The sequence below is a fragment of the Syngnathus typhle genome, linkage group LG3 (assembly GCF_033458585.1).
Source record: "Syngnathus typhle isolate RoL2023-S1 ecotype Sweden linkage group LG3, RoL_Styp_1.0, whole genome shotgun sequence".
Taxonomy (NCBI): Eukaryota; Metazoa; Chordata; class Actinopteri; order Syngnathiformes; family Syngnathidae; genus Syngnathus; species Syngnathus typhle.
In genome coordinates this window covers 21,257,122-21,272,027 of record NC_083740.1, presented here as the reverse complement: position 1 = coordinate 21,272,027, position 14,906 = coordinate 21,257,122, and the positions used below count along the sequence as shown (strand labels likewise).

Sequence of the window (14,906 nt, the reverse complement as noted above, 5' to 3'; positions counted from 1 at the left end):
GCATTCCACCCTTTTCCGATTGAGGACCATGGACTCGGATTTGGAGGTGCTGACCCTCATCCCGACCGCTTCACACTCGGCTGCGAACCGCTCCAGTGAGAGCTGGAGCTCACGGCCTGAAGAAGCCAACAGCACCACGTCGTCTGCAAAAAGCAGAGACGCGATGCTGAGGTCCCCAAACCGGACACCCTCAACGCCTCGGCTGCGCCTAGAAATTCTGTCCATAAAAACTATAAACAGAATCGGTGACAAAGGGCAGCCTTGGCGGAGTCCAACCCTCACTGAGAACGAATCAGACTTACTGCCGGAAATGCGGACCAAACTCTGGCATCGGTGATACAGGGACCGAACCGACCTTATCAGTTGGCTCGGTACCCCGTACTCCCGAAGCACCCCCAACAGAACCTCCCGAGGGACACGGTCGAACGCCTTCTCCAAGTCCACAAAACACATGTGGACTGGTTGGGCGAACTCCCATGCACCCTCGAGGATCCTGCTGAGGGTGAAGAGCTGGTCCACTGTTCCACGGCCAGGACGAAAGCCACACTGTTCCTCCTGAATCCGAGGTTCGACCTCCCGACGATCCCTCCTCTCCAGCACCCCTGAATAGACCTTACCAGGGAGGCTGAGGAGTGTAATTCCCCTGTAATTGGAACACACTCGCCGGTCCCCCTTCTTAAAGAGGGGAACCACCACCCCAGTCTGCCAATCCAGAGGCACTGTCCCCGATATCCACGCGATGTTGTAGAGACGTGTCAGCCAAGACAGCCCCACAACATCCAGAGCCCTTAAGAAATCCGGGCGGATCTCATCCACCCCCGGGGCCCTGCCACCGAGGAGTTTTTTTAACTACCTCGGTGACTTTGACCCCAGAGATTGGAGAGTCCGCCTCAGAGTCCCCAGGCCCCGCTTCCACAATGGAAGGCGTGTCGGTGGAATTGAGGAGGTCTTCGAAGTATTCTCCCCACGACACACGACATCCCGAGTCGAGGTCAGCAGCACGCCATCTCCACTGTAAACAGTGTTGACGTTGCACTGCTTCCCCCTCCTGAGACGCCGGATGGTGGACCAGAATTTCCTCGAAGACGTCCGGAAGTCATTCTCCATGGCCTCGCCAAACTCCTCCCACGTCCGGGTTTTTGCCTCAGCAACCGCTGAAGCCGCATTCCGCTTGGCCATCCGGTACCTGTCAGCTGCCTCCGGAGTCCCGCACGCCAAAACGGCCCGATAGGACTTCTTCAGCTTGACAGCATCCCTTACCGCCGGTGTCCACCAGCGGGTTCGGGGATTGCCGCCACGACAGGCACCAATGACCTTACGGCCACAGCTCCGGTCGGCCGCCTCAACAATGGAGGCGCGGAACAAGGTCCACTCTGACTCAATGTCCCCCGCCTCCCCCGGGACGTGTAAATAGCTCTGCCGGAGGTGGGAGTTGAAGCTCTTCCTGACAGGGGATTCCACCAGACGTTCCCAGCAGACCCTCACAGAGCGTTTGGGTCTGCCAGGTCGGACCGGCATCTTCCCCCACCATCGGAGCCAACCCACCACCAGGTGGTGATCAGTTGACAGCTCCGCCCCTCTCTTCGCCCGAGTGTCCAAAACATGCGGCCGCAAATCCGATGACACGACTACAAAGTCGATCATCGAACTGCGGCCTAGGGTGTCCTGGTGCCAAGTGCACACATGGACACCCTTATGTTTGAACATGGTGTTCATTATAGAAAATCCGTGTCGAGCACAGAAGTCCAATAATAGAACAACGCTCGGGTTCAGATCGGGGGGGCCGCGTACTTTATTTTGAAGTAAAATTTCAGATCACCTGTATCAAATATCTGTACCTGAATCCAGTATTGCTGCTTTATAAAATTATGAAAGGTAAACGAGCAAAGTTGTCTTTATGCGCAAATGTAGATAGCAACCTAAATGAACTGAATAAAAAAACTGAAATTGTTTAGAAATAAAATAATGAGCTTTACTGTAATGTAAGTTTGAGAACATGTCTTGTGCGAATCTCAAAAGTCAAATTCTAATCTTTTCCACTTCTGATACGATACCAATATTGAAGCCTAGAGTACTGTCCAATGCAGACATCATTCTGATATGATATCACCAGGAATGACACTTGTTTTTATTTATTTATTGGAATGAAATGTTAGAAGAGACTTGATCAAGTGATACTAATCAAACAATCAACATTAGTCATTGAGGAACTACTGCTGTTTCCTTGGTGGTGACATAAATGCCAATGAATGGATTGTAAACAGTGTAGCATTTTAAATAAATATTTAGTCTTTTGTGTTTCCCGTTGTTTTAATACGTTTTTTACAACTAACATATTCATATTCAACTGCCGAAATCCAAATTCAGTTTTTCAATGCAATAATTCAAGTTGATCGATTCAAATTAAAACATAACTTATTCAAATTTTGTTTTTGGCGGCACATATTTGCACCGTATACAGAAAGAAGATAACATGAAAACATGGAAATCAAAGTATTAAAGACTGCTTCAACCCGGTTACCGTGCAATATATATATATATATATATATATATATATATATATATATATATATATATATATATATATATATATATATATATATATATATATATATATATATATATATATATATATATATATATATATATATATATATATATATATATATATATATATATATATATATATATATATATATATATATATATATATATATATATATATATATATATATATATATATATATATATATATATATATATATATATATATATATATATATATATATATATATATATATATATATATATATATATATAGCCTCCCAGGAAAATGATGAACTGCTGGGAATGTTTTAGTCGTAGGAAGCCTGTGTAGCATTAAAGGAACATTACAGGCTGTTTGAATTCACATTTACCACTTTTATCTCTTATATATATATATATATATTACTGTGTGTGTGTGTGCTTGCACACAGGGCGTTGTGATGCGAAGTGCAGTGGTGTTGGAGTAGTAGTGCTTGTAGTTTGTGCATGTGTCATGCTTCTTCCTGCTTGCTACCTTCTGCTTTCAGCTACTGCCGCCGGCTAGCCCCGTTTCCGGGGGCGAAAAGAGGAGCCGAGTGCGTAAGTCTTCTCAGCCGGTACATAGCCTCTCCACCGTCAAGACTTCTGCATGCCTCCTCGTGGCCACACATGGTAACTGGGTGCCTCACGGCTCCAGGCCAAATTACAGGGGATCGATCGGGGGAGCAACAGTGGGCCCCTAGGCGTGACGTACAGGCCCACCGGCGTGTGGATGTCCTGGCGCCTGCTAACCCCTGTCCCAGCTATGGAGGAAAATAGCACCCCCGCTGCCTTGTGGGTATCGTCTGGAACGAAAAGGCTAACGGAGCAAACCCCGACAGGAAACCCGGCTCGGACTCCGTTAGGCAGACTCATGCTTTAAAAAAGCATTGTTCTGGCAACTCCTGCAGCCAACCTGATGCCAAATGTATCGGTTCACCGTTCTTTTGGATGACAACAGGAAGGCCGAGAGGGAAGCCCTGATGCCTGGGAAACTCAAGGCTTCCATAAAACTTGCCCAGGCTTCTTGCGCACTGGAGAGGCTCACCAGCCACAGCAGACGCTGTGCAAAGAACACCTAACCTCCAGACACAAGAAATCTATGGTCTTTCGAGACTGTGATGCAGATGATGATTATATATACATATATAGTATGCTGTAAAAACGCCAAACCCTCAATGTGAAAAAAAAATACTTTCCCATCTTACCCATTGTAGTCGACATGTCCAGGGTACTTTACGATTCGTAAGAGAGTTTCCAATTTACGAAGACAGCCTTGCACATCCCCAGTGGGCAGCATTCTCGCCTTGTACAACGTCAATAAATAGCGTTTTGTCATTTTCTGCAGCTATAGTTTCTAACATAAAATAGCACATATGATAACGTTACCAACCAAAGTGCTTACCTTAGCAGCTTTATTTTAGGTTAACCGACTCTTTTCACTGTGTCTGAATGACAACGCGGAATTTGAACTTTTGTTTCGACCGGGGTTACCAACAGACCAAAATCCATTGGCTCCTCTTGTCACGTGATGTTTAGTGATGTTTATCTTAAATTTGATTATTGTATCGTTGTTCAAATAGGTTTTAACTGAATAATGTGTATTTCAAAAATATATATTTTATTTATTACATTTTTTCTTTTTAATTTACGGTATTTTTAGTAGTTGTGATAACCTAGGAAAAGGGGTGGAGGGAGGGGGTACTGAGAGGAGGAGGGCCTAACATCAGATAATGGTGTTGTCGGCAGAATGGAGGAGTCCTCAAGAACCAAGAAACGTTTGCTTTAATCGCGGAGTTTTGGGTCTATTTTTTCTTAAGTGGCTGAATGAATGTCAACCGAATAAATCTCCAACCAAGGCAATTTTAACTGCTGTGCTCGTGTGCAAGCCGAGCTGTGAGCCTCTAACAGGAATCTTTGAACTCAGGTACGTGTCTCATGTTTTAATGTCATCTACCATTCATTACAGAAACGTCCCAATCGTACTAAATATGCTTTACCAACTAAATAACATTTGATACAGAAATCGCTCCATAAATCGACACAATTTCTTGATAGATAGTTTACGATGCTAAGTCATCCAATTGAGAGCGAGCGATAGCTCCTATAACCAATAGGATGTACATGTGACGTGCAAGTCGTTTTCAATTGGACGGGAGTTGGGACTACGCGTCTACCTACTCATGGTGCTGTAACTTCCAACGTTCCTGTTTACAACAGTCGAAGATTGTTTATGCAACACAGCTGACGTTTCTGGCGAAGGAGGCAGAGCCATGGCCGTGAAGACTGATTTTATTTAGTTTATTTCGCTAAGTACAACACGCTTATTGCAACTTCATTTCACGTTTTGTTTTACATGACTTGTCGTAAAGGGAAGTGAAGCAATTCTGCTTATTTAGTCCCATCCCGATTACAACCAAGGTTTTATTGGCAGACACACAATCTAGATTACTACAGTACTACTTATAATACTACCATCATCATGAAGTGAGAGAAACAAAAGAAAACAGAGATTTGACCTGTATAACATGATTTGAATATAGCAATAACAACTGAAGTGGAAGTTTGAACATGATTTTAATACAGCAATAACAAATAAACTGGAAGTTTGAATATGATTTGAATACAACAATAACAAACTGGAATTTTGTATAACAATTTATATAAGTTTGTTTTGTATACAGCAATGCCAAGCTGAATTATTTCTAATATGTTTTAACAGTTTGATTAGAATACAACAGTGAATGTTAAATCAATTTCGAGAAAGTTGGAGTCGCAGTCCCAAAGGCACTCTGGAGGGGAGATCAGAGACATTAAGAAGAGTATTATGGAAATGGGGACTCGATTGATTGGATTAGAAACCAAGATGGAAGAAATTGCATTTCTCAAAGCTGAGAATGCCAAGAAAGAACAGCTGATAAAAAATCTCACCATCAGAGTAGAAGATATGGACCAACAATATAAAATGAATGATGTGGTCATAAAGAGAGAGGCAACTGGAGGTAAGGTGAGCAAAAATCGTGTGTACTACTGAGATTTACAAGTATTAAGCACAAAGTTGCACTGCTGAAACAGAGAAAGAATCTAACAGGATCCAATATCTACCGTATTTTCCGCCCTATAAGGCGCACCTAAAAACCTAAATTTTTATCAAAAGTCAACAGTGCGCCTTATAGTCCTATTTCATTTCAAAATAGGCTGCTCCGTTAATGTTTCGAGTAAATCTATGGATCGATATGGAAGGGAAACATAGGTAAGTAGTACCAATGCGTTAGATCGAACTTTAGTCAGTTCTGATCATTTTATAGGAGATCGTTTGAGAAACGCGATTGTTTACACTTTGCTGAGGCTCATGGGAGATTGCGAGCTGGGGCTCATAGGAAATTGCGGATGGCTAATTGTATACCGATAGCTGCTATACGCGCGAGGCTATTTCATGTCAAAATAGGCTGCTCTGTTAATGTTTCGAGTAAATCTACGAATCAATATGGAAGGGAAACATAGGTAAGTAGTACCAATGCGTTAGATCGAACTTTAGTCAGTTCTGATCATTTTATAGTAGATCGTTTGAGAAACGCGATTGTTTACACTTTGCTGAGGCTCATGGGAGATTGCGAGCTGAGGGTCATGGGTTTTTGCGGATGGCTAATGCTATAACGATAGCTGCTATACGCGCGAGGCTATTTCATGTCAAAATAGGCTGCTCTGTTCATGCTTCGAGTAAATCTGCGGATCGATATGGAAGGGAAACATAGGTAAGTAGTACCAATGCGTTAGATCAAACTTTAGTCAGTTCTGATCATTTTATAGGAGATCGTTTGAGAAACGCGATTGTTTACACTTTGCTGAGGCTCATGGGAGATTGCGAGCTGAGGGTCATGGGTTTTCGCGGATGGCTAATGCTATAACGATAGCTGCTATACGCGCGAGGCTATTTCATGTCAAAATAGGCTGCTCTGTTCATGTTTCGAGTAAATCTACGGATCGATATGGAAGGGAAACATAGGTAAGTAGTACCAATGCGTTAGATCGAACTTTAGTCAGTTCTGATCATTTTATAGGAGATCGTTTGAGAAACGCGATAGTTTACACTTTGCTGAGGCTCATGGGAGATTGCGAGCTGAGGCTCATAGGAAATTGCGGATAGCTAATGCTATAACGATAGCTGCTATACGCGCGAGGCTATTTCATGTCAAAATAGGCTGCTCTGTTAATGTTTCGAGTAAATCTACGGATCGATATGGAAGGGAAACATAGGTAAGTAGTACCAATGCGTTAGATCGAACTTTAGTCAGTTCCAATCATTTTATAGGAGATCGTTTGAGACACGCGATTGTTCACAGAGGGTTCGTTGGTTATTGGCTAGTGGGTGCATACCGCAACCCTAGTCAACCTCAGTTTGTTGCAGTAAAGCTTCTATTTTATGCGCCTTATAGTCCGGTGCGCCTTATATATGGACAAAGTTTTAAAATGGGCCGTTCATTGAAGGTGCGCCTTATACCCCGGTGCGCCTAATAGGGCGCAAAATACGGTACATTATCGAAAAGCTCAACAAACAAAATGCCAACATTGCATGGTGAGCTCGTCAACTGAAAAAGTAAGGAAAAATAAAAAGCACTTGGATGACAAGCTGCAAAATTTACATAATGCTGAATAGATCATTCCCAGAAAACACTAAACCAGTGTTGACCAACGCAATGGATGAGCTGGAGAAATACGCAGATTGAGACAAATGTGAATACTACTTGGAAGATCAATTTAACAACTTCATAAACACGGTAAGAAAACTTCAACAGCAGGAGTTAAATGCCAACTTTGAAAAAATAAAGGACTATTTTTAGACATTGGACAAACTTTTCAACGTCATTGCAATACCGAAAACGTGGATCAAAAAAATTACAGTCAACGGGTTTCCACCTGGACTAATATAAACAAGTTCATAGATGCAGAAGCAACAAAATAGGTGGTGGAGTCGCATTCTATGTTGAAAACAATATTGTTTTTTGTAACACTACTATGTCAACTACTATTCTTTTCAAGATGGCGGCGCGTGCACACGCAGCGACCTCTCTCTATCCCGCTCGTGAGGTGTTTTGTTCGTTTAATGAGTGTTTGTCAGAAGGTTTTGTGTGTTCGTCTCGTCGTACTGAGTCGTGCTACAAATACAGCAGGCAGGTTCTGCTCGGCATAGGCGAAAGCGAGTTTTGTGGCGTTCTGGACTTTGAAGCGGGGACATTAAAGGAGCACGGACTGCTCCGTCCGGAAACGTCGCCGGACTCGCCTGCTGAAGAGGGGCAAGCGCGGAGGCGTCCGGGCCAGGCTGGCGGCCAACCCAGCTCGCCCGGCCGTGCCTTCCATTCTTCTGGCGAATGTTCGATCGCTGGACAACAAAATGGATTACGTTCGCCTGCTGAGATCTACGAAACGGACAGTGCGTAACTGCTGTGTGCTCGTGTTCACTGAGACTTGGTTGACTGTCAACATTCCGGACTCTGCTGTACATCTGGAGCGGCTAGCGTGCTATCGGGCGGACCGGGCCATTGTAAGAGGGGGAAAATCGCGAGGAGGTGGAATATGCGTCTACATCCGTGACGAATGGTGCAGGGACTCTGTGGTGGTATGCAAGCACTGCTCGCCACTTGCGGAGTTTGTGATCATTAAGTACCGTCCTTTTTACCTGCCAAGAAAATTTACCGCGATTCTGCTAGTCGCGGTATACATCCCGCCTTCCAACATTGAAGGCGACAGGATCGCGGCTCTTAGTGAACTGTACCAGACTGTCAGTGAAGAACAGACGGCGCACCCTGACGGTTTCACCATCTTCGCTGGGGATTTTAATCATGCTAACCTGAAGTCTGTTTTTCCGAGGCTTCACCAGCATGTTAATTTTCCAACACGTGGCAACAGCTTCCTGGACCTGGTCTACTCTTCACATAAAGGAGTTTCAAAGCCGCCCCCCCTACTAAGGCTATTCCTGGGGGGGCGCGTGTGACCCTGGGGAACAGGCTTTTTTTTGGCAGTACTAGAATAAAGTGTAATTGCAAATCTTCACAGCAGGGGGCAGAGGCGCTCTCATTGTTACTTCTGTGACGTTTGCGACAGTGCAACATTTTACGACTTACAAGACAAGTTAGGATAGTCACGGTGGGGAAGGGGGGGCGCGAATAGTTTTCTTCTTGCTAGGGGGGGGGCGTAACAGAAAATAATTGAGAAGCACTGCATTAGACGAACAAAACACCGTTCGGGCGGGACAGAGAGAGGTCGCTGCGTATGCACGCGCCGCCATATGTCTTGACATATGAAGGGATTGACAATATAGCTGACTTTTTCGACTTTGATTTATTTATTTATTTAAATTTATTCTTTATTTATATAAATGCCGGTCCGCGAAAATATTTCTGACATGTAACCGGTCCGTGGCGCAAAAATGGTTGGGGACCACTGCCCTAACATACAAAATCTATTCAGACTGAGACAAAATAACCTTGTGCTCAGAGGACTGTTGATATCTGAACACCTGCAAATAAGCACAACATCAAGGAGCCACACGCTACCAGTGGCGGCCGTCAAGTACTGGAACAAACTAAATGAGCCTACAGATATAAAATACAATACGTCACATGAGACGCATTCCATATTAAATCTATTGTGACTTGTGCTTTGAAATCTTGTATTATAGCTACAATACAAGCCTGTGCTGCTGATGTATGCAAATGTTGATACAAAAGCTCTTGAACACTGTTGTCAAACGCTGATACCAAAATATATAAACAATATTGTGGAATGTTAAATTGCTGAGCGTGTATACATAAATGAGAGGGAGTTAGAGTCTTGGGGGTGCACTGGGAGCTTCAGTGCAATCGACCAGACCATCTCCACTCGATGTCCAAGAGCTGCGGAGTCACAATGCCCCCACGGTACCTCTCGCAAGGGTACACAATGGACAGCTGGAGCACATGGCGTATCATGTGCCTCGACGTGTTGTACACGGGAGATGTGTACATCTTGATCTTCTTCGTCACCGGCTGGCTTTCGCTGACCCTCATGGGGTTGCACCTGTAAAATAAGATGAAAGAAATGAAGTCTGGTGCCCTTGGAAACAAGCGACTTCCAGCTTTGGGAAAGGCTGAGAGCTGAGAGTCAGAGTAATGATGGAATGCTTCGTCTTGAGATGTCTGAACTCAATAAGAAGATGGTCTAGCTACAGGAGGCCAGCATGGGAGACAATTAGCTGTGATTGGTCAGTGAAGGTGCAGACTGTTGTTGAGAGCCTCTGAGATTGTGACTCCAACTCTCTCGAAATTCATTTGTAGAGTTGTATTCAAATCAAACTGCTGTCAATCGTTATTAAACTTCCAATTAACTTGTAATTGCTGTATTCAAATAATATGTTATCCTGTGTCACATATCTGTTTCTTTTGTTTCTTCCTTTTTTATTGGTTATGGTGGTGGTATAGGTAGTACTGTAGATTAGTGTTGGCTCGTGAGTGAACGATTCGTTCAGAAATACCGAAACTTTTCAGTGAACGAATCACTGCTTTTTTCCTTTCATAACTTCAACCAGTAGATGTCAGTAATGCCCATTGAAGCTGGTGCTACTTCACCGTAAAACAAAACGAAGAAGAAAATCAGCCAATCAGCAGCGCCAGCGAGCGTTAGATGGAGGAGGGACTAACGAGTCAGTGACGTAACTTCCCGTTCACAAACGAGTCGTGAATTGCATTTCCCGTTCACCAACGAACGAATCTGTGAGTGAACGAATCACTGTGAGTGAATCACTCACTGAGTGATTCTCATTTCCAGTTCATCGCGAGAACGGATCAGTGAGGGAACGAATCCTGGCTTTCCCGTTCGCGAACGAGGCAATGAGTGAAATGCCTTCTTGTGCATCAACGAATCAGTCGGTGAATTGTTGCTTCTCATGGCGTGAACTATGGAAGCCAGAATGTAGATTTACGATTTACTTATAGTAGGTTTAAAATAACGTGTATGCATATATATGCCTAAATGTTGTTAGCCAATATATCGACTGCAGTTCCACATTAGATTGCTGGTTTGAAATGTACTTTTATTATTATTATTATTATTATTATTATTATTATTATTATTATTATTATTATTATTATAAACATTTGTTATAACTTGACTGGTGTTTTATTCCTTGTTTTTATATTCGCCATTCAAAACATAAGAATCAGACATTTGGTTAACTGCTTTATATGACAATATGTATGTGTTTTACGTTGTTATATGAGTTGGTGTCCCCAAAATTAACAAATGTCGGCATAACGTTTTTTTTTTCCAACCTTTTATTCAAACATAAACACATTCGGTATAATAACACCAACTACTAGCCAATAATTATAATTTTAAAATATCAATGTCGGCATAACGTGTGTCGGCTGGCAGTAGCATAGCAGCAATGCTGTCTGTCACTCACTCACTCACTCACTCACTCACTCACTCACTCACTCACTCACTCACTCACTCACTCACTCACTCACTCACTCACTCACTCACTCACTCACTCACTCACTCACTCACTCACTCACTCACTCGTGAAGACCAATCAGCAGCGCCAGCGAGCGTTAGATGGAGGAGGGACTTTATGAGTCAGTGACGTAATTTCCCGTTCATAAACGAGTCAGTGACGCAATTTCCCGTTCACGACCGGGTGAGAGACTGTTGCCAACGGATCAGTGTGTAAGTGTATTATAGAAAGAAATGTATTAATTACCCGAGCCAATTATTATTATGGGGGGGGGGGGTGTAGTCGTATTGTTTGACGTGTATGGGTTGTTTCCACTGGATGTAAAAAAAAAAAAAAAAAAACGTATCTGTGTGTGCGTGTGTGTAGGGGGCGGGTTAGGGGGGATTAATTGAACGATTTGTTTGAACAAATCTTTTGATTGAACTGATTCTAAAGATTCAGTCCACCTAAAAGAACTGGAATGCACATCACTACTGTAGATATGTAGATTCTGTGTCTGGCCCACAAAATGCTTGGTTGAAATTGGGATGGGACTAGATGAGCAGAACTTCAACCCACTTTCCTTTTTGAAAAGGCATGTAAAACAAAATGTGAAATGAACTTTTAATGAGTGTTTTGACTATGTACTTGTACAAATAAACAAATCAAATTAATAGTCACAGTAATAATAATTTAATTGAAACGTGTTAGTCACTCAGCTGCGGTATATATTTATGCAGCACTACTAATAGATTACGTAGTTCCAATTCTGAAAACAATACTCCCGACCATTTAAACATACTAATGGAAAATTGTAGATTGTTTTTCTTAAGGATAACTTAGCGCAAAAATAGTTCCATTTTGATAGCATAGAAAGAGTTCAAATTGACAATGTACTGTTTTCTTGATTTTTATTTTATTTATTTGGTTTTATTGTAGATGAAATACCGTATTTTTCGGACTAAAAGTCGTTCCGGAATATAGGTTGCATTAGGCATAAAATGCACAGTAACGTGAAAAGTCGCTCCAGAGTATAAGTCGCATTTTGGGGGAAATTTCTTCGACAAAATCCAACACCAAGAACAGACATGAACAAACAACAGGCTAAACGACAGGAACGCTAACGTGTAGGGGTGTAAATCGCGGGTTTTGTCACGATACGATATAATATCGATATAAAGAACTACGATACGATATTTGCCGATATATTAAAGCCTGCTGCGAATCATTCACGATATATCGCGATATAGTGCTCTACGATCGATTTTTTTTTTTTTTTTTTTTTTTTTCTTTTAATAAAAAATATAGAACAATATCCTGATTTATAACAATTCATACGCAAAATCAACAAGGTACTGCAAACTCTTTATTTAGGAAATTACAAGAGTATTGTAGTATACAAATTGCTTACTTTAACACTGAACTTTGATGTCGTGTTTTTTCTTTAAATGTGCGGCGAGATTTGTGCTCCCTGAATATTTGATCACCGCGTGGCAGGATTTACAAACTGCACGTGTCTTGTCCGTTGAGCCATCTTTTCTTTGGAATCCATAGTGCTTCCAAACGAATGACTTGAAGCCTAAAGGGAAGCAAATTTCCTCGTCTCTTTGGACACTAGCCATAGCACCAGCCCAGGAGCCGCGTACTAGTTGTCGCCTCCCCCTTTCACGTGCGTGCTCTGCTCACAACACAACAACGCACTGCTCCCGGAGAGAGGAAGCAAGCAACAATGAACTGGATTTCAAAATAAAGTCGCGTCTAATGTCCGAGGTCAAACACGGCGATATAAATCGATGTTTACCTTTAGCATCGATGCCAATAAATCGTAGAGCATCATATCGATTAATCGATGTGTATCGATGTATCGTTACACCCCTACTAACGTGACATAAACACAAACAAAGAGCTGAGAACGGGCCTGACGTAACATTCAGAATTATTCAAATAACTATTACATAAATAACACGTTTATAAAACCATCTGTGTCACTCTAATTCATTAAATCCATCGATGGTCCTTTATGTCAACAATGCCGGTCGGGTACGCGCCGCGTGTGCGGCGCTTGCACTTCAAAATATTCCACAGGCCCATATAACGATATATAAATTATATATTAAATAACTATTATATAACCCAGTGTTTCCCAACCTTTTTTCATTCACGGCACACCTTTTCATTGGAAAGAATATCGCGGCACACCGCCAACAAAAATCTGTTAAGCTCCTATATTAAAATCGGTTATATTACAACGAAAGACGTAAAGTCCTATTCCTATATATGTATGGAGAGTCGAATAATTTAATAGAAATAAATACTAAATATTCCTTAAATTGTATTCCTTTTTTTAAAAAAGTGACAGTTTTTTAAAAAAGGTTTTAGACGGTGTAAGAAATAAACTATTTAAAGTGATTGTGATTAAAATAAAAGAATCAACGTCATTTTGTTTACTGTTTTAAACTAGGTCTATAAATATTGCAACAATAAGAACAAAGTCACTTTTAAAGACACTGTGCTGTTCTGACAGCAGCTGAGTGGCTATCACAGTCGAGGTGTCTCGACTTGACTGTTTATTTTATGTATATGTGAAAAATAACCAATCCAGGTTCTCCCGTTGAACTGCATGCTCTGATTTCCATTGGACCGCAAACGCACTACAACCGTCATAGTGTCTGTCACTGTTTGCAAAAGCACACAGCAACACACACATAAACTGAATATGTGCCGATGCAATACAATCAGACCGACACAATATGAAATCTCAAGATTCTCAGATTCTTCACGCATGCACAATTAGCAAGTGGCTGACCAGGCCTTGCGCGAACTGACCAGTGGTTTGGCGATCCTGTTTACAATGCGCTCCGTAATTAAAATTGGACAATCCCACGGCACAGTTGAACGTCTCTCACGGCACACCAGTGTGTGCTGAGTACAATGTCAGCATTTCTTCTCTTCAAAAACTTCTCCATCACTGTCACTATCGACTCGTCTCGCTATCCACAATGACAACGTCGCTGTCAATGCTACCTGCGTGGGCATCCCATACACCTGCCGCTGCATCCATGCATCACCAATTTTCTCGTCTGCAAGCACAAGGCAAATCGCTACCTGCTGCTGCCACCTTCTGATATGGAAGATATGATTACCGTATTTTTCGCACCAAAAGGCGCACTGGATTATAAGGCGCACCATCATTGAATTTTTTATTTTGTAAATTATTTCATATATATAGCACACCGGATTAAAAGGCGCATAAAATAGAAGCTATACTGCAACAAACTGAGGTTGACTAGGGTTGCGGTATGCATCCACTAGCCAATAACCAATGAGCCCTCTGTGAACAATCGCAATATAATCTCCTATAAAATGATCAGAACTGACTAAAGTTCGATCTAACACTGGTACTGCTTACCTATGTTTCCCTTCCATATCGATCCGTAAATTTACTCAAAACATTAACAAAGCAGCCTATTTTGACATGAAATAGCCTTGTGCGTAAAGCATCTATTATTATAGCATTAGCCACCCGCAAACTCCCATGAGCCTCAGCTCGCAGACCCCCATGAGCCTCAGCAAAGTGTAAATAATCGCGTTTCTCAAACGATCTCCTATAAAATGATCGGAACCGACTAAAGTTCGATCTAACACATTGGTACTGCTTACCTATGTTTCCCTTCCATATCAATCCGTAAATTTACTCGAAAAAAAATTCACATATAAGTCGCTCCTCAGTATAAGTCAAACTATGAAAAAAAAAACGACTTTTAGTCCGAAAAATACGGTCGTAGGAAATTTGTTCATGACCAAACATGATAATCACAATAATTAATTGATGATATCACAATACAATAGACCCATGAATACTCACGATTTG

At 42.1% G+C, this 14,906-nt stretch overlaps 2 protein-coding genes across 7 annotated transcripts in view; one reads left to right on the top strand and one right to left on the bottom strand.

Annotated features, from left to right (window-relative positions):
• LOC133151836 (centrosomal protein of 44 kDa-like) overlaps window positions 1-4,087 on the bottom strand; it is a 30,399-nt gene extending 26,312 nt beyond the window's left edge. For 5 of the 6 annotated variants that reach the window (XM_061275212.1, XM_061275208.1, XM_061275209.1 and 2 more), the window contains exons 1-2: window positions 3,971-4,081; window positions 3,774-3,871 (exon numbers count right to left, since the gene is read on the bottom strand). In XM_061275212.1, coding sequence (XP_061131196.1) covers window positions 3,774-3,865 — 92 coding nt within the window. In that variant the 5' untranslated portion in view covers window positions 3,866-3,871; window positions 3,971-4,081. Of the gene's footprint in view, window positions 1-3,773; window positions 3,872-3,970 lie in introns of all 6 variants that reach the window. The other variant, XM_061275215.1, reaches the window with a different exon arrangement.
• A 175-nt stretch (window positions 4,088-4,262) lies between these two features.
• LOC133151015 (F-box only protein 8-like) overlaps window positions 4,263-14,906 on the top strand; it is a 43,891-nt gene continuing 33,247 nt past the window's right edge. Inside the window, exon 1 of the mRNA XM_061273723.1 lies at window positions 4,263-4,492. The gene's annotated coding sequence lies outside the window, so the exon portion shown is untranslated. The remainder of the gene's footprint in view (window positions 4,493-14,906) is intronic.